The sequence below is a fragment of the Lutra lutra genome, chromosome 10 (assembly GCF_902655055.1).
Source record: "Lutra lutra chromosome 10, mLutLut1.2, whole genome shotgun sequence".
Classification (NCBI taxonomy): Eukaryota; Metazoa; Chordata; class Mammalia; order Carnivora; family Mustelidae; genus Lutra; species Lutra lutra.
The window spans coordinates 96,199,761-96,221,883 of record NC_062287.1 but is presented as its reverse complement, the minus strand read 5'-3'; the positions used below and the strand labels follow the sequence as shown (position 1 = coordinate 96,221,883).

The 22,123-nt window shown below is 52.5% G+C and overlaps 1 protein-coding gene across 1 annotated transcript in view; it reads left to right on the top strand.

Moving 5' to 3' along the window:
- SYT13 (synaptotagmin 13) overlaps nt 1-21,260 on the top strand; it is a 44,018-nt gene extending 22,758 nt beyond the window's left edge. Inside the window, exons 2-6 of the mRNA XM_047693194.1 lie at nt 7,137-7,362; nt 10,068-10,202; nt 11,716-12,017; nt 15,751-15,880; nt 17,580-21,260. Coding sequence (XP_047549150.1) covers nt 7,137-7,362; nt 10,068-10,202; nt 11,716-12,017; nt 15,751-15,880; nt 17,580-17,884 — 1,098 coding nt within the window. The 3' untranslated portion in view covers nt 17,885-21,260. The remainder of the gene's footprint in view (nt 1-7,136; nt 7,363-10,067; nt 10,203-11,715; nt 12,018-15,750; nt 15,881-17,579) is intronic.
- The last annotated feature ends 863 nt before the right edge of the window (nt 21,261-22,123 follow it).

Sequence of the window (22,123 nt, the reverse complement as noted above, 5' to 3'; positions counted from 1 at the left end):
TATCCCGTAGGCTATTACCACACCTCTGACATGCCCCTTACCACTGGCTTCTCCCGGAAGCACCCACTCTTCTGATTTCTATCACCATGGATTAGTTTTACCTGTTTTAAAACTTCTTGTAAATCAATGTTTCTCAATCGGCACTACCCACATTTTGGGTTGGCTAAGTCTTCATCGTAGAGACCTGTCCTGGGCATGGGAGGATGGCTGGCGGCATTCCTGGCTTCCATCCAGGAACAGCCTCCACCTGCCCATTATAACAAGCAAAAATGTCTCCAGACATTGCCAAATGTCTTCTGAGTTAAGCACTAGTAATAGAAATTGAATGATATGGTGTATATTCTTACGTATGGTGCCTTCTTTCCTTCAGCACATTTTGGTGATTTTTCTCTGTTGTTGAACATACACAGAATTCATTTCTTTTTATTTTTGAAGAGTATTCCATCATGAAAACAGGCCACAATTTACTTATCCATTTTCGTGTTGATGGACACGTGGGCTGATGTCAGTGTGGGGCCAGGACGAGTGAAGTTACTACCAGTATTCATGGCTAAAGTCTTTGTGTAAACATATATTTTCATTGCCCTTGGATGAATACCCAGGAGAACATTTGTTGGGCCACAGGGTAGAAAGGAGTTTACTATGTCCGAAACTTCCAGTCGTCAAAAGTGGTTTCCTATTTTCCCTTCTGAGCAATGTATGAACGTTCCCATTGTCTCCCATCCTCGTCTGTCCTTGGTGTTACCACTCTGTTTCATTTTAGCCATTGTAGTGGGTGTGTAGTAATTGCTCTATTTTTTATGCCTTCTTGGAAAATTCTCCCAAACTGATGTATTAGTTTTCTAGTGCCACCTAACAAATCATCTGCCAAATTAGTGGCTTAAAATAACACCAGGTCACAGTGCCTTAGGGTCAGAAATCTGGTCCTGACATAGTTGGGTCGTCCAGAGCTGCGGTCATCTCAAGGTCTGACTGGGGCAGGATCTACTTCCAAATTGTTGGCAGGATTCCATTCCTCATGGGCTGCTCTGCCCCCCTTGCCAGCCAGGGCTCTCCAGGCTCCCTGGGAAGCTCTCAACATCACAGCCTGCTTGTCAGAGGGAGCAGACAAGATGAAATCTAATTCTCTTGCAAGCTCATCTCCCTTGTGATATCTCATCACATACTCTCTTCACCAGAAGCAAGTCACGAGGTCCAGTCCACACTCGGAGGTGAGGGGCCCGGGAGGCCCCTGTCAGGCCACCTGCCTGTCGGACCACAGCTTGGTCTCCACCGGAGTTTCTCACACCGTCTGGGGGAGAAGAACCTATTTTATTTCATTTTAACATTCACTCTTCTCATCACAAAAGAGTTCATGGGCAGACCCCAGTGCATGAGCCCTACTTCTCATAGCACTAGTCTAGACCTCAAGGTCAAATGGGTATTTCCAACATTTGTTGAGGGGTTGTAATGCTCATCTCTGTGCTGAAAGCTTTAGCCCAGTTCACTTAGTTAATCCTCCATCCAGCCCCAGGAAATTGGTGTGGTATTGTCAGCAACCCCATTTTACAAATGAAGAAACTGGGGGCACAGAGAGGTTCATGAATCAGACCCAGGATCATATAGCAAGTAATTGGCAGAACGTGGGCTCCAGCCTCACTGTCTTGTTCCAAAGCTTGAGCACCTGACCCCCAGGCTCCATTTCCAACTCTGGGCTGCATGTCAGTGTGCGTCATTACCAGCATCAGGGGCCAGAGGGACGGAAGCTGGCAGGTTCCTTCCTCTAGCACCGCTGGAGGGGGGCGCTTTGCTCTTCTTGGCTGCAGACCCTAGCCACGTGGCCTGTGTTTGACATGCTCCAAATGCCCTGTGTCCGACTCTCTCCCCTCCGTCCTCTCCTTTTTTAAACTCAAGTGAAAGGGAAGAAGCCATCTGTCCCCTTTCCCACCCGGAGTCTGCTTCTCCCCACCCGTACCTTCCTGGGTGCTGCGATGCTCGAAGACAGACGCCCTAGCTCAAGAGCCCAATGTAATAAACAGCCTTGAGGTGAAAAAAATTAATCATGTCACGAAAGGGGTCGCCTGACATCTCTGGTAAGGTTAAGCGTTTGTTTACAGATCATTAGCTGTATAATTAATTTCTCTTTTTCCCACACAGGCCCCATAAGGGAAGGACAGCATCTGTCTTGTTCACTTCTGTGTTCCTGACACTTAGCATAGGACCTGGCCTGTAGTAGGGCTCAATAAATATTTGTTCATTAAATGAAGGCTCGCCCCTCCCTCCCCCCACCATCTGTCTTAGCCTGGATGAGGGAGAGCTGAGCCTGCCTGGAGGCCTCCGTCCGGCTCTTCAGCAGGAAGTATGAAGGGGAACAGGAGGGAGGGGGAGGAGGCCACACACAGGGGGCGTCACGGAGCCGGGCCACCCCCTGGCATCAGGGCGATTGTCGGAGGTGGCATCTTCCCAGAGGTGACTGAAGATACTTTTGGGAGGGGTAGGCAGGTGGAGAGGGGAAGAACTCAGGTCTGGCTTCCAGCTCCCTATGGTCAAGCCCCCCTGCCCAACCCTGGCCCCCTACCCCATGGAGTGTTAAGTCTTGGCAAATCAGGGTTGTCCTTGGGTGGGTCCAGAGTGTCCCTGGGTGTCTCACGCACCTCAGCTGCCACTGAGAGACCCCACAACAGGTGGCAAGAGGGGAGTGGGATGGACATGAGCATGGTGAAGCTGCTCAGAGTCCACTCCAGGCAGGAGCAAGGGGCCCGAGGCCCCGGAGACAGGCAAGGCCAGGACAATGTGCAGAGACCCATCAGAGGGGCCTCCTGGCTCCGTACCGGTCATGCCAGCACAGGTGGGCGTTTCCCTCATTGTTGAACATCTGTGTCCCCGGAAATACTCCCTGATTCAGTTGGTGCCCATATTTCCACCCTGAGTTCAAGGGACAGTGGGGGGAGGATCCGCACTTCCAAATCCTGTCCCTCATGCCTTGCAGGGTTAGGCTCTAACATGGGCCCTTCTCTGGGAGTCTGCTTCCCCCACCTGGGGAGCCTTCCTCCTCCCGGCCATTCTACCTTGCCCCCCACTCACCCCCCTCCCTCACTCCCAAACCTCTTTTCTGCTTCTTGGGCACTGAAGTTCCAGCTGTTAAAAGAGGAAACATAGATGTCCTTGAAAGATGAGGCGGAACCAGGCTTTTGAAAGGCAGTAAATAAGGTTGGACGAGAGGACAGGAGAGGCAATCAGCCGCTGCTTTTCCTACTTGGAGAGAGTCATGTAGCAGCCATCAGACTCTGCTCTCAGCCCAGTGAAGACCCATGAATCACTCTCCTCTTTGGGGAGCCCTCGCCACACGGGATCTTACATCAGCTGGATGCCGAGACATTCAGGAAGCGGGAATGGCATCTTACCAGAGGCAGTGGTGTCCTGGGATGTTCAAGAACAAGGCAGTGTGCCTCAGTTCTGGAGGCTCCTGGCTGCAAATCCCAAAGAACCCGATCCCAACTCGAATAAACAAGAAGAACAATATTGCTTGTGTGACCACCGGTGCAGAGGTGGGACACCAGGCTTGGCTGGTTCAGTGGCTTGAGGACACTGTCCCCAGAGAGAGTTTCCTTTTTTCTCTCCACCCTGCTGTCCACCATGTCAACTTTGTTCTAAGACTGGCTCATCTCGTAGTCGCCAGACAGGGCCACAGGCTTCCTGTCTGGCTGGGGAGAGAATCTTTTCCACCATTGTGAAATGCAAGTCCTTCCATTCTGTCTGGGTTGGCGTTCCAGGACAGGCACCAACTCCTGTGGCTCGAACAGCACCCAAGACCTGATAGGATTAGGCTAAACAGGTCCCCACCCGCCGCCACCCCACTGCTGGGCCTGCGGTGGGACTCAGAAAACCTGGCGATCTGGAGGAAGGGCAGCATGGAGAGGTTGGATATTGGTGGACACCCAAGAAAACCCCAACTATGTGCCCTGGGGCTGCATTTTAAGCTCTTATCAGAGGCTCCTGAGCTCTTCAGGGGCACACAAATGAAGACCTAGTGAGTAGGGAGGAAGGCCGACCCAGGCCTTGCAGAGACTTGAGGCAACGCAGAGCGAACCTCACTCAGAATTGAGCCCAATGATTATTTTCCCATGAAAAATGCAGAATGAGCCAAATCTGATTCAGCTGGAAATCCATCAACATAACCCTCTTCTGAAGCGATTGAACTGGGATGAAATCAAATATGAAACTACAAAAGTATCCCCCAAACCAGCCAAACAACCTTAGTTCTGGACCCAACAAGTGACAACAGGGTGGCTCCAAGAAGGGGCTGGGTGTCCAGCGGCCAGTGGGAAGCCTTTGCGCTGAGGAACAGGAGGGAGCAGCAGGGGCTGTCGCTGCTCAGCATCCAGCATCCAAGACAGACACGGACTTTTTTTTTTTTTTTAGAGAAGCAGCTGCAGGGCAGTGGAAGTGACGCAAATTTGGTGTCAAAATATCTGGAGGCTGAACTATATACCACTTGTCAATGATATGACCTTGAACTTCCTCAAGCCCTTTTCCTTGTTGTACAATAGTATAATAAGGATAACCCAGACTTGGATGAAATGTTGGAGGTGGGCGCCACTTTGTGGAGGATAAAAAGATGTGGGGACATCAGTCATTGCCCCAGTCAGGAGGGCAGCCCCCACCACCACCCCGTCCCCTCCCCACTCGCCACCCTGCTTTCCAATCCGCCCCTCCTTCAAGTCTAGCTCATGCCCTGGCTCCTCCCTAATGCCCTCCCTGGCCTCCCAGACCCCTGCTTGCCCTGTGCATGCACCGTCAGCTCCCACCCCCTCCCCTCCACAGACACCTACACAGACTGCCTGCCGCCCCCGCTTCTGGAACTGCTGTCCCCAAAGGCCAAATACACCTGTTATTTACTCTCCAGTGAGTGACCAGCTCCCCAGATCACCTGTACCTGCAAATAAAGAGCTGTGTCTCCTACGTCCTCAGAGGTCAGAATGTAGGAGTGGCACCCGCCTAGAAATCACCTGTCCTTTGAGGGGACACCTCAGAGAGGTGAAATGACCTGCCAAGAGCTGCTTGGCTCTGGAGGTTGGGTCAGCACCAGGAGCCAGGCCCCTTGGTGCCCAGTGACACGGTCAGTGGGGTGAGGGTGTGAGGGGGGACCTGATTTTGCAGATCATACGGGTCTCTCTGTGGGGGACTCGTCACAACGTGTAAGGGTGACACATGTTTCTGATGGGTGGGTGTTGGGCCTGGCAAAGACTTGAAGGCAGGGAGGGGATCCGGGGCCACAGTGACAGAGGCTCTGGGCCAGGCTGGTCTAGGTATAATCCTGCCACCCCCCCACTGTCTGCTCGTGGGCACCTTCGTTCCACTGAGGTCAGAAATGCTTTTCGAGCCCGACTGTGGCAGGCACACCCAGCAGAGATCGGGATGGTGGTGCCCTCATTTGGTTGTACTATCGTCCACTGGGCAGTGTTTCTGAGAGAGGAATAAAGGGTTTTTAACCCCCTAAGTCCCTTAGGGTGTTGGGAGAGAAAGGACCACCATGACCCACACGGTGGTGAGGAGACTCCAGCTCCTGCCTCTGGCCCCTGGGAGCCCTGGTGATCTCCTCATCTGTTATCCAGGTTATCCAGACAGTTATGAATCCCTTGTCCCCAAGGTCTAGCCTCCCTTGAGAATGGTCCAGGACAGTGTCAGTGAAGGCAGAATGTCCAGGATTTGTCCCAGGGTAGTAGAATGCAGAGTGTGCAAACACTGTGAACACATGCTTTGAAATAGTGTGTGTGAACTTGTCAGCGCTGACCCTCTGCAGGACTGCCTCACCCCAGTCCTCCCCTAGGCCCCACGCCCCAGTCCCTGGTCACTCCTGTCACTGGAGAGAGCAGCCTTGACCCCTGACTGGCCCCTCTAGCAGCCACAGAAAGGGGAGAGACAGGAGGGCCAGCACAAGGGGGCAGGAGGCTTCTTGGGGGATGCTGCCATGGCTCCGTACCTGCCCCAACTTGAGGGCTACATTGTGGGGTACCCAGCCAGCATGTTGAGATCCAGGTCCAGTCCTCAGTCCCTGATTTCCCTGAGACTGGGCAGATCTCTGATATTGCTGCCTGGTATATAAGTCTGAATCCCTCCGGTAGAAGATATCTCAGTCCCTAAGGGAGGGATGAAGATTCCACCTGTCTGTGTGAGGCAGCCCTGCAGACTTCAAGCTTCACAAGCACGTGGGCCTTTGTGTAAAGAAAGGGGGACTAAGCTCCCACCTCAGGGCACACAGCTGGGCAAGTGGTGCACAGACTGCATTTTGACCCCCATTGCCCCTCATCTAAGCTCCTTTGTGCAGTGCACAAACCATGCAACTAAACATGGCAGCCCTAGCCAGAGTTTTGTATTACATACTCCCTTTGAGCAGGCACTGCGGGCACTGGGGACACAGAAGGAGCAAGACAAGACATGCATGATCCCTGGGCTTACGGGGCTCACAAAGGATTGGCCACAAACAGGCCAACCTATGACTACAACAATATAGAGTGAGCTCAAGCTTATCCAGCCAAGAGCATGATGTGGGGAAAGGGAGGGGACAGGCATGGTGGAGGGACTTAATTCACAGCAGGTAGGGAAGGGGTGGTTTCTGGGGGATGGGTTGGGGCCAGGAAATCAGACCCAGAAAGAGTTCAGCCTATCTGAGAAGCAGGGAGGTCAGTGGCTGGAGGGGTGCAAAGGGAGAATTCTGGGACATCAGAAAGGTTAGTGGGGCTGGGTGGGGCAAGTGCTTGAAGGTCACTGCTGGAAGTTTGGATTTTGTTCAAAGTGTGGTGGGACCCCTGGCCCTTCTGAGCCACTGGGTGGAAGAGGGAGTGGGAAGCGACCAGAGACAAGTGACCCGGGGGATAACCCCTGGGGGCTCAGCAGAGGACAAGGGTCAGGGGAAGGAGGGATGGTTGAACAGGGTCCAAATCTCACCGGGCCCTGCCACCGCTCATGATGTCATGGACTCTGGTGGGGTTGGAGGTGATATTTCGACTTCTGGGGTGCCTCACCTTGGAGCAGAAAGGGACCACAAGCCTCACTCTGCCCCTCGTGACAGATCAGGTCATAGTGTCTCCTTTCTGTGGGTGGCACGCAGGTGGGAGGTCCTCTAGCGGACTAAGCAGAGTGATGTGTGTTTGCAGTTCAATGTTAAAAAGTCCACGGAGCCCGTGCAGCCCCGAGCCCTCCTCAAGTTCCCAGACATCTACGGACCCAGGCCAGCTGTCACAGCCCCGGAGGTCATCAACTATGCAGACTACACTCTGAGGACCACGGAGGAATCCGCTGTCCCTGCCAGCCCCCAGGCCCCAAAGGACAGCCGCCTCAAGAGGCAGGTCACGGAGGAGCTGTTCATCCTTCCTCAGAACGGTAGGGGTCTCCTGCCCTTGGTTCCCTGCCAGGTGGCACTCTGGGGGGCGGGTCTAGCGGCGTCCCTATAGATGCTGCGCCTAGCCCAGCCCCAGCGTCAGTCTGTAGCTTTTGGCGCTGGGCAAGCAGGTGGGCCCGGGGCCTCGGAACCACAGTCCTTTATTCCCCCAGATATGTTGCTACAGTGCCTCCCTCCAGGGCCTCCAGCTTCCCACCCGGCAATGGAGAGTCCTTTTCAAGTCTGTAGAGAAGTCCTGATTAATGATTAGATCACAGGCTTTCAGAGTCATGGGTTCAATTCTCATGTACTCGTTGGGTGGCCTTGGTCATGTTGCTAACCTCTCTGGGCCTCAGTTTCCTCATACATAAAATGGGACTGCACTTTCATCTGCCCCATAAGCTTGTTGTGAAGTGTAAATAAAATAATGCGTGTAAAGTGTTCAGCCCAGGGAGTGGCACAAAGGACATAATCACAGCACACTGTTACTACGGTGTTCCTCTTCTCCTTCTCATCAGTGTGGACTTCAAGATGTAACACCTTCAGGGGTACGGCACTATGCTGGGCACTGGGGCAGGTGCGCAAAGCAGACACCATCCCTAAACCAAAGGAGCACGCAGGCTTTCACAAGGAGGCAAGAAATACAGCCAGGAGAATGGTTGTTGTGTGGTTTGGGGATTTTGTTTGTGTAGTTGGAGACAGAGATGGTGGAAGAGGAGTCAGTGAACTGATTCTGGCATAGACCCCGATTTTTATGCATCTTCTGGCCTGGGTCCAGCTGTATTTCATTCTGGCCGGTGGACAGCGCCCCCTCCAAAACCCACCCAGGACCACAGTGATTAGTCCAGCATTTCTTCAAGAACAAATTCACATAGTGCCTGTGGCATGAACAAAGCTGCTCCACTTTTAGCCTCCAGCCTACATTTTATTTTTATTTTAGAGATTTTTAAAAAATTTATTTATTTGAGGGAGAGAGAGAAAAGCGTGAGCGGGGTGGGGGGCAGAGGAAGAGGAAGAAGAAGACTCCCTGCTGGGCAGAGAGCCCGATGCAGGGCTTGATCCCAGGGCCTTGAGATCATGACCTGAGCCGAAGGCAGAGGCTTAACCGACTGAGCCACCCAGGTGCCCTGAGAGACCTACATTTTAAATAGATGAAAACAGACCCATTGAGGACTCAAGAGCTTACACTTGGAGGGTGGGGAAGAGCTTGTATGAGGAGCCTTGAGGGTGGATGGTTGGAGTCCTAATTTCTCAAAGCCCAGATGAAGCCAGGATTGGATGCTTTCCACCAGGAAGAACAGGAGAGGATGTCAGAGTCTGGAACTTTGAAAAATTCAGAGCATTAGCTCATCTTCTCTTGGTCATCATTCCTCTTTTTCTTTCTCCCCCCAGAAGCCAAACACCAGCCCTACAGAAAGCTATCAGGAATTAATTCTTCAGCAAATATTGACCACAGGCATGGGTGTGCCACAGAGGGGGATGCCAGATCAATTGGATGTTGTCTCCGGGATGCGGAACATGTCCTACTCCCACCCGCAATGATCCCCAGCACCCTCCGTGGGGCTCAGCGTCCTGCTTCTAGAAGCTGAATCCATTCCGCATTTCCAAGTGATGCTGGCTTTGTTTTGGTTTTGGTTTGGTTTTGAAATTGAAGGCTAAGGTTGTCTGAGAGCAGAGAGCTCTGGGTGCCAGGCCGGCCCTTTCTGTCCCCGACCCTGCTGTGTTCCTCTGTGTAGGACCCTCAGAAGCCACATGGGTCCTGTGTGTGTGTTGGTCTCCCTTTACGCGTTGCTCACAGCCTGGTCAATCTGTTCCTGACTTAGACATCAGGGGAATTGTTCACCACTTGCACGAACCTCATAGCGAGCCATTTAGGAAGTTCAATGGTCCTTCAAGTAGCTACTCTCTAAATTTGTTCTGAAAATCAAAATTTTTAAAATTCCTATCTGCCTCAAGTGGCGTCTGCTACAGCTGCCGGAACCTCTAATTCTTGGAGTGTGTTTGAGTGATGGCAGTCTTCCAGATGTTTGGCTCCAGTGCAAGGGAGGCCGAGTGAGCAATCTTGGTGGATTTAGGAACGTCTGAAATAAAGCTGCGGTCATTCATTGGTTCCACAAGCATTTATTGCACCTGCACTGAAGTCACATCCACAACCCCTGACCTTGCCCCCAGCATCTCCTCCTGATTCATTTCTCTCACATTGATCTCTATCCGTGAACACCTGCGGAGCAAGGATGACACTCCAGGAGACGCGGAGCTGGAGACCTGAGCTTGGTTTGCCTGAAGCAGGGTGCCTGGACCACACATGCTCTGACAGTTTCCCTTCTCGAAAGTTCACCAGGGGCTGAGTCCTGGGCCAAGTACTTTCCCCACTTTATTTCATTTCGTGCAAGTAACTCTAGGAAGGAGGAACTATGATCATTCCCATGGTAAAGATGAGGAAACTGAGAAGTCCAGGGTCACATAACTATTACAAGGCAACAAGGTGTGACACCAAAGCCTGTGTCTTGCCCACTGGGTGGTGACAGTCCTTCAAAATGTCATCCTGGGACCACAGGTGTCACCCTGGTGTGGCCACCACGATTTGGCCCTCCAGTTTTGAAGCTTTCAGTTTGCATTCATGGTGTACGTGGCAGATGGGAAAGCTGTGATCTGGAAAACGGGACCCTAACAGAGGTGGCAGTGACGGCCTTCCCTCTCTTGACAGGTGTGGTTGAAGATGTGTGTGTCATGGAAACCTGGAACCCGGAGAAGGCCGCCAGCTGGAACCAAGCCCCCAAACTCCACTACCGTGTGGACTATGACCAACAGAAGGCAGAACTGTTTGTGACTCGCCTGGAAGGTATTACTTTTATTTGACTTCCACGGGCTTCCAAGTGCCCATCTCCCCTGGAGGAGCTGGGCGGGAGGGATGGGAGCACCTGTGGCAGAGGGAGCACTCTGTAACCAACAGACCCTGAAATGTGTGGGGTTCTCCCCTCCTCCAATAGAACATCCAAAGTGGAGAATCCTGGTTAGCAAACATCTTTACTCCAAGTGGTGATTCAGAGGCTGGGCTCCTTCCATCAGGGGCCCCTCAGTCCTCTCAGGTCTCCTTGTCATCTGTATCTAGCAGGTGGAAACAGAGGGAGAAGGAGGAGAGAGCACAGCCTCCCCCTTAAAAGCCATGACCTGCATAGACCATGCATCCCTCCCGCTCACTCCTGGAACTCATGGTCACTGACTGCCAAGGAGCCTGGGAAGTGTGGCTCAGTGGGTGCTCAGCAGAAAGAGGAAAGGGGGTTTGGGTGACTAGCTAGCTCTCTGTCACAGGTGCCTTTGACATTGAATGGAGCTTTGTGCTGGATATGAAGGGTGTTCTGAATGGGCAGCAAAGTTTCTGTAATCCAGGAACTGGGTGGTCTTTCCAAGGGGGTTACGATGTCCCTGGTGTTCCGACCCCAACAGTTCATTTTGCCATCAGCAAACAAAGCTGAGGCTTAGCTAAAGAATTGGAGCTAACAATAGTCCATTCTATGGCTCCTGGGAGTTGGGAGCTGTGAGCAGGAGAAATTAGACTTTTGTATTAAATGTTATGTTTTTAGGGGGTGTTTTTCTTTATTATTCTCTTTCAAGATTTTTTAGCCTTTTCATATCCTTGAGTGCATTTGGTTTTCACAATAGTCCCATTTAACAGATTAGGTAACTGAGGTCTAGCAACCTCGGGTGACTTGTCTGAGATCGCTCCCGCTATTGGTGCTAAAGCCAGGACTAAACCCAGTGCCCTTGGAGCCCGGTGGAGAGTACTAGCAGGATACGTGGCCTCAGTCCTTCACCTTCTCTTTGGGAAAGGTCAGCTACCCTTTCTCAGGTGATCATTGAGTAGCCAGCCATAAAAGCACCAGGGGTATAAGTTTCTGGAATAAGCCCACCTTGGGAAGCATTAAAAACACCAGAGTTCAGAATGAGAAAACAACAGAGGTAATGGCCAAGCGATGTGTGTCACAAATGGTTGTGTGGTAAATATTGAAGGTACAGAACAAACAAGAACAGGATCGGAGCACAGAAGTCATCGCCGTTCGTGGGTCTTGGCATCTTGGGGACACATCAGGGTCATGAGGTGGGTAGGGCTCTGGGAAGGACCCTATCCTGTCCCTGTTCTCCCGGGAACCAGCATGAGCTGACATGGGCTACCTCGGGGGAGCTCCAGTTTCTAGGGCGATTCCTCAAAGCCATGGTGGTCAGCCTGGGGGCTCCTGTGCTCCTGGGGTCATGACCGTGAAGCTGGACACGGCCACTCCAAGCCAGCATGAGCCGCCCCCCTCCCCTAGTTCTTGCGAAGTCCCACGACTGTGTTGCTGTCTCCTTGGCTGCAGCTGTGACCAGCGGCCACGATGGAGGCTGTGACTGCTACGTCCAAGGCAGTGTGGCCAACAGGACCGGCACAGTGGAGGCCCAGACGGCGCTGAAGAAGCGGCAGCTGCACACCACCTGGGAGGAAGGCCTGGTGCTCCCCCTGGCGGAGGAGGAGCTCCCCACAGCCACACTGCGCCTGACCTTGCGGACCTGCGACCGCTTCTCCCGCCACAGCGTGCTCGGGGAGCTCTGCCTGGGCCTGGATGGGGCATCTGGGCCTTTGGGGGCCGCCCAGTGGGGTGAGCTGAAGACTTCAGTTAAGGTAGGGTTATGTCTTTCCAGGAAAGGTGAAACCCGTTGGTGGAGCTTGGGGTGATGGGACTGGGCCGGCGCTCACGCAGCAAGCTTCACAGACCTTCCCGGCGCGCATGCGTGCATGTGCGCGCAAGGAAGATGAGAGTCGTGGACCGGGTGGAGGGCTGCAGCCGACCACAGCCCAGGCTGTGGAATTCCCGGCGTCTGATTTGCTTCTAGCTTGCTTGCCATCGTGGAAAATGTGTTATGAGTGTGTTATGAGTGTGTGGATTCTAATGCTGACAGTAATACCCCATCTGAATTCATGTACACGCCCTTTGTCCCTCCTATGTGCCAGGCACTGCTGGGGAGATGGGGACCACATAGGACGCCTTTATCCCTAGAACTTACAGACCCGAGAGATAAATTGGAGCAGACGAGTGATGATATGGGACATGGGTTGAATCCTAAGACACCTAACCGAAGTGCTCTGATGGAGAGTTCTAGAAGGCATGGTGGGAAGTAGTGTTTGTGCTGGGCTTTGAAGGACGGACTGGGCTGGGGGCAGAGCCCAGTGTTCTGGGGCCCCTAGCCCTGGTTCCCCGCACCCCTCTGCTACTGCGGGAGCTGAGAGGGAGAGAAGGGTCTGCCGAGAGGCTGAGCTGTTCAGGCGGGGGTTCTTGGAAAACAAACCGGTATTCCTCACAGGCCCGGCAGTGAGGGGTCGGAGAGGTCAAGGCCTTGGGATGGTATGTGGTTATTTAGCCCATCAAGGCCTAAATCAGGATCATTTAGGATTGTTTAGGATCGAGGCCTCCTTCAAGGGTTTGCCACAGTGCAGCCTAGTGGGAGCCTTCCGGGGACCGGTCTCAACCAGTGGATCAGTGCCTTATGGGGGGACTGCATAGCCTACAAAACCCCACGTATTTACTCCCCGGCCCTTTACAGAAAACATTTGTTGACTGCTATGCTCGAGTAATAAAAATACTACAAAGGGCATTCATTTTTGAGTACTTACTCTCTGTTCATCTGTTGCTGTGCTTAGAATTTTACTTCAGTCCTTTCCTAGAGCAGCTAGGCAGGAACGACACCGAGACTCATTTACAGGGGTGGGGCCTGGGGTCACCTTCCGGCCAGCTGGGTCTGGCTCACTCAGTCCTGTGCTGCCATCGTCACCGCCTACGAGGCCCCCTCCGAGGGGACCTCTCCTGAGGGACACTTTCACTCCCCACTGGCCCCCTTTAGACTATCATCTCCTCCTCGCCTTATTTTTCTTTCTTTCCCAGCCACAGACACTTGATAAAAATTGACAGCCACTCTCCGCTGGAGCCAGGCTGATCTGCAGCAGGCTCCCTAATGAGTGTGCGATTTGGGACCCGAGCGGAATCACAGCCCCGGCATGGGGGAGCGGGGGCTGGGAAGAACATCGGACACTTGTGGTCCATTCAGCTGCCAAACCAGCTTTCTCTGGAGGGGGAGGGCCTCCCCAGGGCTTCAAGGACTTCCAGCCAGAAGGCTCAGACCTGCTGTCACTCCCCTAGGAGAGCAAAACGCATCCCTTCATCCTGGGAACACCTTGCCCAATTTCCAGCATGTGCCAGGCCCTGTGCCAGGAATTGGGGGCACAGCAGTCATTCAAGGGGATGGCCCTGGCCCCAGCTTGGGGTTGTGGGCTGAGGTGAACAAGGTGGGTGGAGCCTTCCATGACCACAGCCCTGAGGCCTCTCTCCTCTAGGCCAGAGTGGGTTAACCCAGGGGCCGTCTGTGCCCCGGTTCTCGCCGGAAGACACTTAGCCAAACAGTGGCGTAACCCGGGATCATAGAGCATCTCCAAGGGCATCTTGGATAATTCATTGAGGGTGAGGCTGCAGAGCCGAGGGGCAGGGGCTGCTAGAATTGTCGGTCTGGTACAGACGGGGACTCCCCCGGGGCTCTAGGCACCCCGGCACGAAGGGGACGAGCCCCTCAGGCTGACGCGCCCAGGATCCTCCCGCTTGGCTTCGGGGGAGCAGGACACGGAAGCCAGATTGTCCTGTGACTACAGCCCAGGCCCACCGTGGACTTCCAAGAAGTGGTCTGGAGCCAGGAGGCTGGGCACATCCCTCTGGGTGCCTGGACAGGTCCCTGGGCCTAGCTGCTTCATCGGGGAAAGCTCCGGGTTAGAACTTGGGCTGCGGCATCAGGCCAGACCTCCACTAAGGCTTCGCTTTGCTGCTTCCCTTCCTTGGGCTGCGGGACCTCGGGCAGCGATGTGCCCTCTGGAGGGTCAAGACCTTATGTTCAGAATGGGAACAAGTTAGCGTCGCCAGGGTGATTGTCAAGATTCAGCAGGATGTCTCCCCCTACTTTCTCGCAAACATTTATTGCGTGTCAGCTGTAGGCTACGTGCTGGGGAAGGGCTTTGTGGAGCCCTAGCCTAGCGGGATCGGTAACACAATTGCACCTAGCACACAGTCAGCATTTAAATAATCTTCACAGCTATTATTCATGCCCTTGCAAAAGTCCCTGGTAGCTCCCAAATCATTTTGTCATGTGACTAGTTACTTAGGGCCAGTTGAATCTTTGGGGTCAGTGGGGTCATGTTACAGACATCCCCCTACCCTGGAGAAAAGGGGTGACCCGGGCAGAGGGCTGGCCAGCTTCCTCCTGCCTCACTCCCAAAGCCCACACTGGCTCCTATTCATCCAGAAACAATATTCCCACTTAATCATCTCAAAAAATGCAGATTGTCCTTCCTCCATGACCGATGGTGATTTTCTGAGCTGACAGTTCCACAGCGATTCACGTGGGCCCCAGGCTCACTGGGTGGATGTATTATTATCCCCATTTTACAGATGAGGCCCTGGAGGCCTGGGGAAGTGAAGTCACATGTTAAAGGGCAGACAGCGCTTGGAAGGCAGGATTTCTCAGCCCTCTGTGGTCCGGGGCTAGGGCGTACACACTTTCACCACCTTGGGACTGTGACGGACATCTGCCTCCTGGGTCTGGGGGGGGCTCTTTGGGTCATTTTTGTCCCTCGGTGGATTTGTTGAAATTCCAAACAATTGCTTGTCGGAATTCCAGTGGAGACACTCTGGAAAGCCACCAAAGGAGGTGAAGTGTGTTGGACGCTTCGCAGAGGCGTCTGCCCCCCCGCCCCTGCAGAGTGTACTTATTGCCAGTGGCCTCTGGTGCCCTTTCTACCATCGCGTGCCCAGCTTTTTTGTTGACACGGTTGGCCATTCTGTTGACCGAGCAGGGCTGCGCTCAGCATCTGTCATCACGTTATTGACTCTCAGCCCTATAGGGGCTGGAAGGAATTATCTTCTCAGAGTAATGAATCTCACCTCTCCGCGGCCCCTGGAGCCTGACCGGTCAATGCAGTGGTTCTCAAATTGTGTCCCCTAGAACCCTAGTGTTCTATAAAAATACCCCAAGAACTTGTGGGAGGGAAAGGTGAAGGATGAGAAGGGGTCCTGACCCTCTGTTCCTGCCACGTCCTAAGTGGCATCTCTTCATTCTGTTTTATATGTCAGGTTTGAATATATGATATTTGGAAAATCACATTTTGTGGCAAATGTAAACCTCTTATTGAAGCTCACACTCCATATCATTCCTCTGTGCCCTCCTCCCTTCTGCAAGAAAGCAGCATTGGTGGGTGAAGGGTTTCTAGGATGCCTATTGGATACAAGACCAGTGGGACCCCAGCCTCAGTGGTAGCTGATGGGTCAGAAGCCACCCCTAAGAGAAATCCCCCTCCTTCATCTTCTTCTCTGTTTCAGGAGCCGTCTGCAGGAACTGGGGAGGTCCTTCTGTCCATCAGCTATCTCCCGGCTGCCAACCGCCTCCTGGTTGTGCTCATTAAGGCCAAGAACCTCCACTCTAACCAGTCCAAGGCACTCCTGGGGAAGGGTGAGTGAGACTACACTCCCTTCCTTACATTCATTTCCATATATTCCCGGGCCAGTCCCTTCATTGGGCCCGGGTCCGAGTCACCTGGAGCTCCCGACCCTGCAGGTGCACGTGCGGAGAACCAGTCTCACCCGTGGGTCAGAGGAAGCAGAGGATCGGACCAAGGAAGCCACAGAGCATAGTACCCGGGCTGTAGAGAGGAAACTTAGCTCAGCCCATTGCCCACACGGGACTGTACTGACCTCACCAGCAGGTGTCCGGAAGGCGGGGTGGTCGTCCCGTCTCAGCTCACCATCCCTGTGTGCCCCACACCCAACCCCAGTCTCTTCTCTCCTCTCAGTCTTTGTTGAGCTGCCGCCCCCACACCAGCTGAGTGTGGGCGCTGGCAGAAGGTGTGTGGGTGCATGGGCTGAGACGGCCTGAAGCTTAGGGCGTCTGTGCCCCATATACCCAAATAAGCCTCTCTCCAACATTCCGGGAGCCTCGGTTTCTGGATACCCCAGCACAGACAGACACCCGCCCCCCGAGTCTTGGGGACCAAACAGGCTCTCTTGTCGGAGCAGGAAAGCAGCACTGGTTAGCAGTATGATACCTGGACCCCACGCCAAGTGTTCAGAGCAGGATATAAATAACCAGGTATTTATAGCAGGACACAAAAAAAGAATTACCACCGTGTTCAGAATCTCTGAGCAAACAATTTTGGGCAAATGAAATCAGAAGCTCTGGTCTTGCCTCCAGATCCCCCAGCTGAAGGCCAGAATTCTGTGCCTCCTTTCCTCATCCCCTCCGGACAATTCTTTGCCTCCTGCTCCTTTTTTTTTTTTTTTTTTTTTTACAGCTCCTGTCAGGACAATTACAACACAACACTTTGTCTCTCAAATCTATCTGCTGAAATAACAAACTAGCCGCATGGGGGTGATAATTATCGCCATAAATACCAAGGAACAATTATTTTCCCATTAGCTTCGGGAACCTTGACTAATGAAAACGTAATTCAGCATCGGAGCCTAGTGAAGTTCCATGCAGGCTTGTCCTGTGACCCGTGCTACTGTCGGGGAGGCGGGGCGGAGCAGCTCTATTGGCCCAGAACCCAACGGGGCCCGGGCAGTCTGCTCTCACCCTCCACATGAAGCCGGGCTGCTCTAGTAACGTTTACAAAACAAAGGAGAAGAACTCAACCCATCAGCAGGAGACCTTCTATCTTAATAATCAACAAAAATGCTGGGAGGGAGAACCAAGGGGATGAAGACGTGGGGATGGCTTTGTTTTGGTGGTTGAGTTGAAGGTCAAGTTGCGGTACATCGGAGGCACTATCTGGAATCTGGGTTGATGTGGGACACGAAGACTCTTGGAAAGGCTAATAGCAGGTAGTGGTTCCAGCTTGACCCAGTCATGGGCTACCCAGTGACCACCTTGGTGTGTCGTACTATCGTGGGTTTTCCACACTATGGCCTAAGTTCTACGGAGGCAGGAAGTTTTACTGTAACCTTATGTCTAGTGCCTCACAGTGGGCATTTAATCATTGCTGAATGAATGCGTGGCCCAGTGAGGAGGGTGGTGCCGGCAGAGCGGGTGCAGAGAGAGGGAGCCTTAGGGTACATCTTTAGCCAGGGACCCTGTCTCTCCAGCCCTCAATCAGAGCATTATCCTGGACCGTCCACACCCCACAGGCTCACCTTTCCGTCTCTCTTTCCCCCAGATGTCTCCGTCAAGGTGACCTTAAAGCACCAGGCACAGAAGCTGAAGAAGAAACAGACAAAACGGGCCAAGCACAAGATCAACCCCGTATGGAATGAGATGATCATGTTCGAGCTGCCGGACGAGCTGCTGCAGGCCTCCAGCGTGGAGCTGGAGGTGCTGGGCCAGGATGAGGAGGGGCAGAGCTGTGCCCTTGGCCGCTGCAGCCTGGGCCTGCACGCCTCGGGCTCTGAGCGCAGCCACTGGGAGGAGATGCTCAAGAACCCTCGCCGGCAGATCGCCATGTGGCACCAGCTGCATCTGTAGGCAGCTGCCCGAGCTCCTCCCCTTCCGGGCCCCGCCCGGCCCCGCCCCGCCCCTCCAGCCCTGCTGTCCTCTGCAACGTCGTCTTTGTGCCCCATCCTCATTCTGACACCCAGGAGACAGATGTGTTTGCAAAGGCTGGGACCCCGTGCCTCTCCTAGTACACTCGTCTCTCCAAAACATGAGCAGGGCGGGGTGGGGCGGTGTGTGGAAACGGGACATTCGGGTGGCACCGAGGAAGGTACGGTGCTCCTCTGTGCTATTGCAGAGACACTTGTCAAATACAGACCACATGCAGTTTTGGCAGGTGGACTCAGGCCTGATGCAGAGAACGCATAACGTGAAGAAGAATGAGCGCAGAGAATGTGGCTCTTTAAAAACGAGCATTTAAAAAACGGTGGAGGACATAAAGCATCCTGGATCAACTTGTAGAGTTAGGGATTGGGAATGGGAAAGGGTGGAATGAAATCTCAGCCAGCATGACATCGTGCCCCTGACCCATGGCTGTCACCCAGTGGTTCTCGAACCCTAGTGTGTGAAGAATCACCAGCAGATTTCCTGGACCCGCCCGCTGACACTTCAGATCAGTATTCCCGGCCACGACCCCGGCACCTGCATTTTTACTAAGCTCCGTGCGGTTTTGATGCAGAGGTTGGAGCACTGCGCTGGGAGAAATCCCTTCTACAACATTCCAGACAGGTTTCCCCAGTCTTTGTCGGGACTCCCAACACCCTGGGGCAGCCGGTTCTGAGGCTGGACATGTCAACTGTCAGTGTGAAATTTAGGAGGCCTCTGGTTTTGTTTTCTTTTTAATTTAATCATTTTAATTCTTAATATTTTTCCTTTGTGCTCTTCAGATCCTGTTCTTGGACTGGACTTTGTGCTTTTGATTGAAGAACTCTGTTGTTTTAACTCAAAGTCCGTTTCTGTTATCCTCGGGGAGATCTTCCTTGACCAGGTGTGGGTGGGATTCCCCTGTTTGTCACGAGGCGCTTGTTGTCACGCCCACCAGCATCACCAAAGTGACCCTCTGAGACAGATTCATCTTTCTCAGCGTTCCAGCCACTGCAGGAGGAACAGGAGGCACGTGTTGATTTAGGCTGTTCTATCTGGCTGCCTACAAGTGGCCGAAGAAGGAAACTTGAAATAGGAAAAAAGTCTTGTGCGAATGTGTCTCCCTTCCTCAATTTTCAGGGCCTGCCACTTTCATCAGTAAGTAACCAGCAACTTGGCTTCAAATTCCTACCTTCTTATTCCAAACAGCTGTCCACGTGGTCACTTAGACACTGAGTCTCGCTGTTGGGTATACCATTTGCCCAGGAACCAGGATTCACGGGTTCTGTTGTTGGCCGTCTGTCAGATGGGACAAATGATATGGCAGCTCTGTCTCTGTGAATGATGTGGCAGATGAAAGAGAGCTCAAACACCGGAGGTGCTCTCTGCTAGAAACAAAGCACAGCCCCAGGCAGGTGACCTTTAAGCCTCACGATGGCAGCTGACAGTGACTAGAAGGGACCAGAACCATCCCAGGCACTTACAGAACTATGGATTCTGCATTCGGGCTCCTCGCTACTGACACCTAAGCTCTGGGCTTTCAAATGTCACCCAGTCCTGTCATCTGCAAGGGAACCCCTGGGTGAGGTGGGTAAGGGCCTGCTTCAGGCCTGTGACGAGTCAGGCCACTCTTGGCCTCTCTCTGAGAATCGGAGCGGGCACCTCATCACCTTTGGTCATGATTTTCCATTTCTGTGCAGAAGAAGAAAAGCATCCCAAGAGACAGAAAAAATATTGAATCCCTGTTTAATTGGCAAGTTTTTCAGGTAATTGGAGAGTTTGCTCCTTAAGGTTAGTCACCTCCTGCCAACATTTTTCTTTTAACTTTTTTAGGCAAAGCATTTGTTGGTGATTCCCTATGGCATGTTGCTAAGACTCCCTGCACACTCTGACCTCCTGGTTTTGGCCAGCATAGCCCCAAGAAAACAAAGCATTTCCTCTGGGGGCTGGCCGGTACTCTCTTCTCTGTAACACCCGCCACTACAGTGTAGAAAAGTCTGGATTCTGGACTTAACATCAGGAAACACAAGTTCTGCTTCCTTATAAATCTATTCACCTGCCTCACAGTTACACTGAAGGGTGTTGGAGGTAGACTTAGCCAGAAACATCAGCTCTACAGACTATGGTCTTTCCATCACAGGCATCCATGTCTTTGTGTCTTAAGGGTTTCATTTTCCAGAATCCAGACTCAAGGTTGCCCTGGGCAGGAGTCAAGTGCCACCACAGAACATCTCAGTGTCGACCACCACCTCACTTAGCGGGCAAGCGCAGGAACAAGGGAGGTCTTGCATGGAATTTTGTCCGTTGTCTTCATTGGGGTGTTCCAAGAACATAGAATAAAGCTAGCTGATGGCCCTTAATAAATATCTGTTGAATGAGTTAATGAGTGCAAGATAGATGGGGGACCAGACAGAGAAAGACACTGTAAGTGGCATAAAGGTCAGTCTGCCCTGAGTTCTCCATGGTAAAAGCATCAGCCATCTGATGACAATTCACAGCCCTCCGTAGAAGTGTAATGAACAATAGAGGAGGATATAATTGCTGTGGTTTTCCAGCAGAGCTCTGTCTTGGTGAATTTTAAATTGCCCAGAGACATCAGGTTGCCACATCAATGGACTCGAGGAATCTTCGCGTCTGGGTGCCTTGTACCAGATCCCTTCGCAATTTACTACCAGCTTAGAGTAAGCGGGTCTGGGTGAAATCAACCGATCATTTTTGAAAGGCACACCTTGTACTTCGCCGGGAGCGTTTTCTAAAAAGGGCATGGAGCGAGGTGAAAATAAAGGGAGAACCCACCATAGACCAGGCTGGGGCCGCCAAGGTGACCTGGTTCTCTCCTAGATACAGTGAAGGGGATAGAGAACTGGGAGCCCACCCTCATTAACCTGTGGCTCCACTGCCCACATCAAATCAGCGTGTATCTGCCAGGTGCCCATTGCTCCAGGCCTTGCACAGGACTGTCCATTTCACTTTGAGATACGATCTTTGGCGTGGGCTGAGGGACCCGTCACTCCAAAGGACACTATGTAGAGAGGGGAGGATGCAGAAGAGGCTCTCCGGGGGCAGTTTCTTGGGGATGTAGAGGAGTCTGAAGGGGAGGAAGCTGCAGTGTAAGCCAAACTGAGGCGAAGACCCCCAAAAGAGAGACCTAGTCCTTGTGATCTGTTTCTGCTGCCTGTGTTTCTTGTTGTCAGTGCTAAGTGTGTGTTTGTTTCTCGATCATGAACTGAAGCACAAAAAGACGCATGAGACATTGTAGTCATATGTCTGGTGTCACACTTGGGAGCAAAAATCTCTCAGTCGTAAATAAATAATTTCCAGCGGGGTCAGGGGCCCAGTGTTTTATTTTTTCTTTTCGCTTCGTATTTGAAACACATCAGATGCACAGACAATAATATGATAAACACTCATCATTACCCGCCGCCCAGTTTTAGAAACCTTGAAGAATGCCATCGAAGTCCCCTTGGTTTCACTCAGGAGAGCGTCACGTTTCTCTCCACCCCAAATGTGTCTTCACCCCTTCCCTCCAGGTATACATAAACCCTGAGGAGCCAAAGAGTACTTTTGCGTTTTATTTTTATTTTATTTTTTTTTAAGATTTTATTTATTTATTTGACAGAGAGAGATCACAAGCAGGCAGAGAGGCAGGCAGAGAGACAGGAGGAAGCAGGTTCCCTGCTGAGCAGAGAGCCCGATGCGGGACTTGATCCCAGGACTCCGGGATCATGACCTGAGCCGAAGGCAGCGGCTTAACCCACTGAGCCACCCAGGCGCTCCACTTTTGCGTTTTAAACTTTATTTAACTTGCATCCCACTATTTGGGCTGCACATGAAAATTTTGAACTTGACCCCTGCAGACCTATGTAGGTCTAGCTCGTTTGTTTATTTATTTATTGACTTACATATTTGCTGCTCTATCCTATTCCATGGTATGGAGAGCCCACGGTCCTATTCTCTTAGTAATGTACATTTAGAGCTTTCTTTGTTTTTTCTATCATAAGGCTGCTAGGAACATTCTCATGCATGTCCCCTTGTTCCCGTGTACAAGTTTCTCTAAGGTATGTCCCCAAGAGTGAGTAGAATAGCTGAATCAGGAAGGGCTCTCTGCGTAGCTGTGCACGTGTGAGAGAGAGAGAGTGTGTGTGTGTGTGTGTGTGTGTGTTCTCATTCTCACGCCCCCTGGTGGCT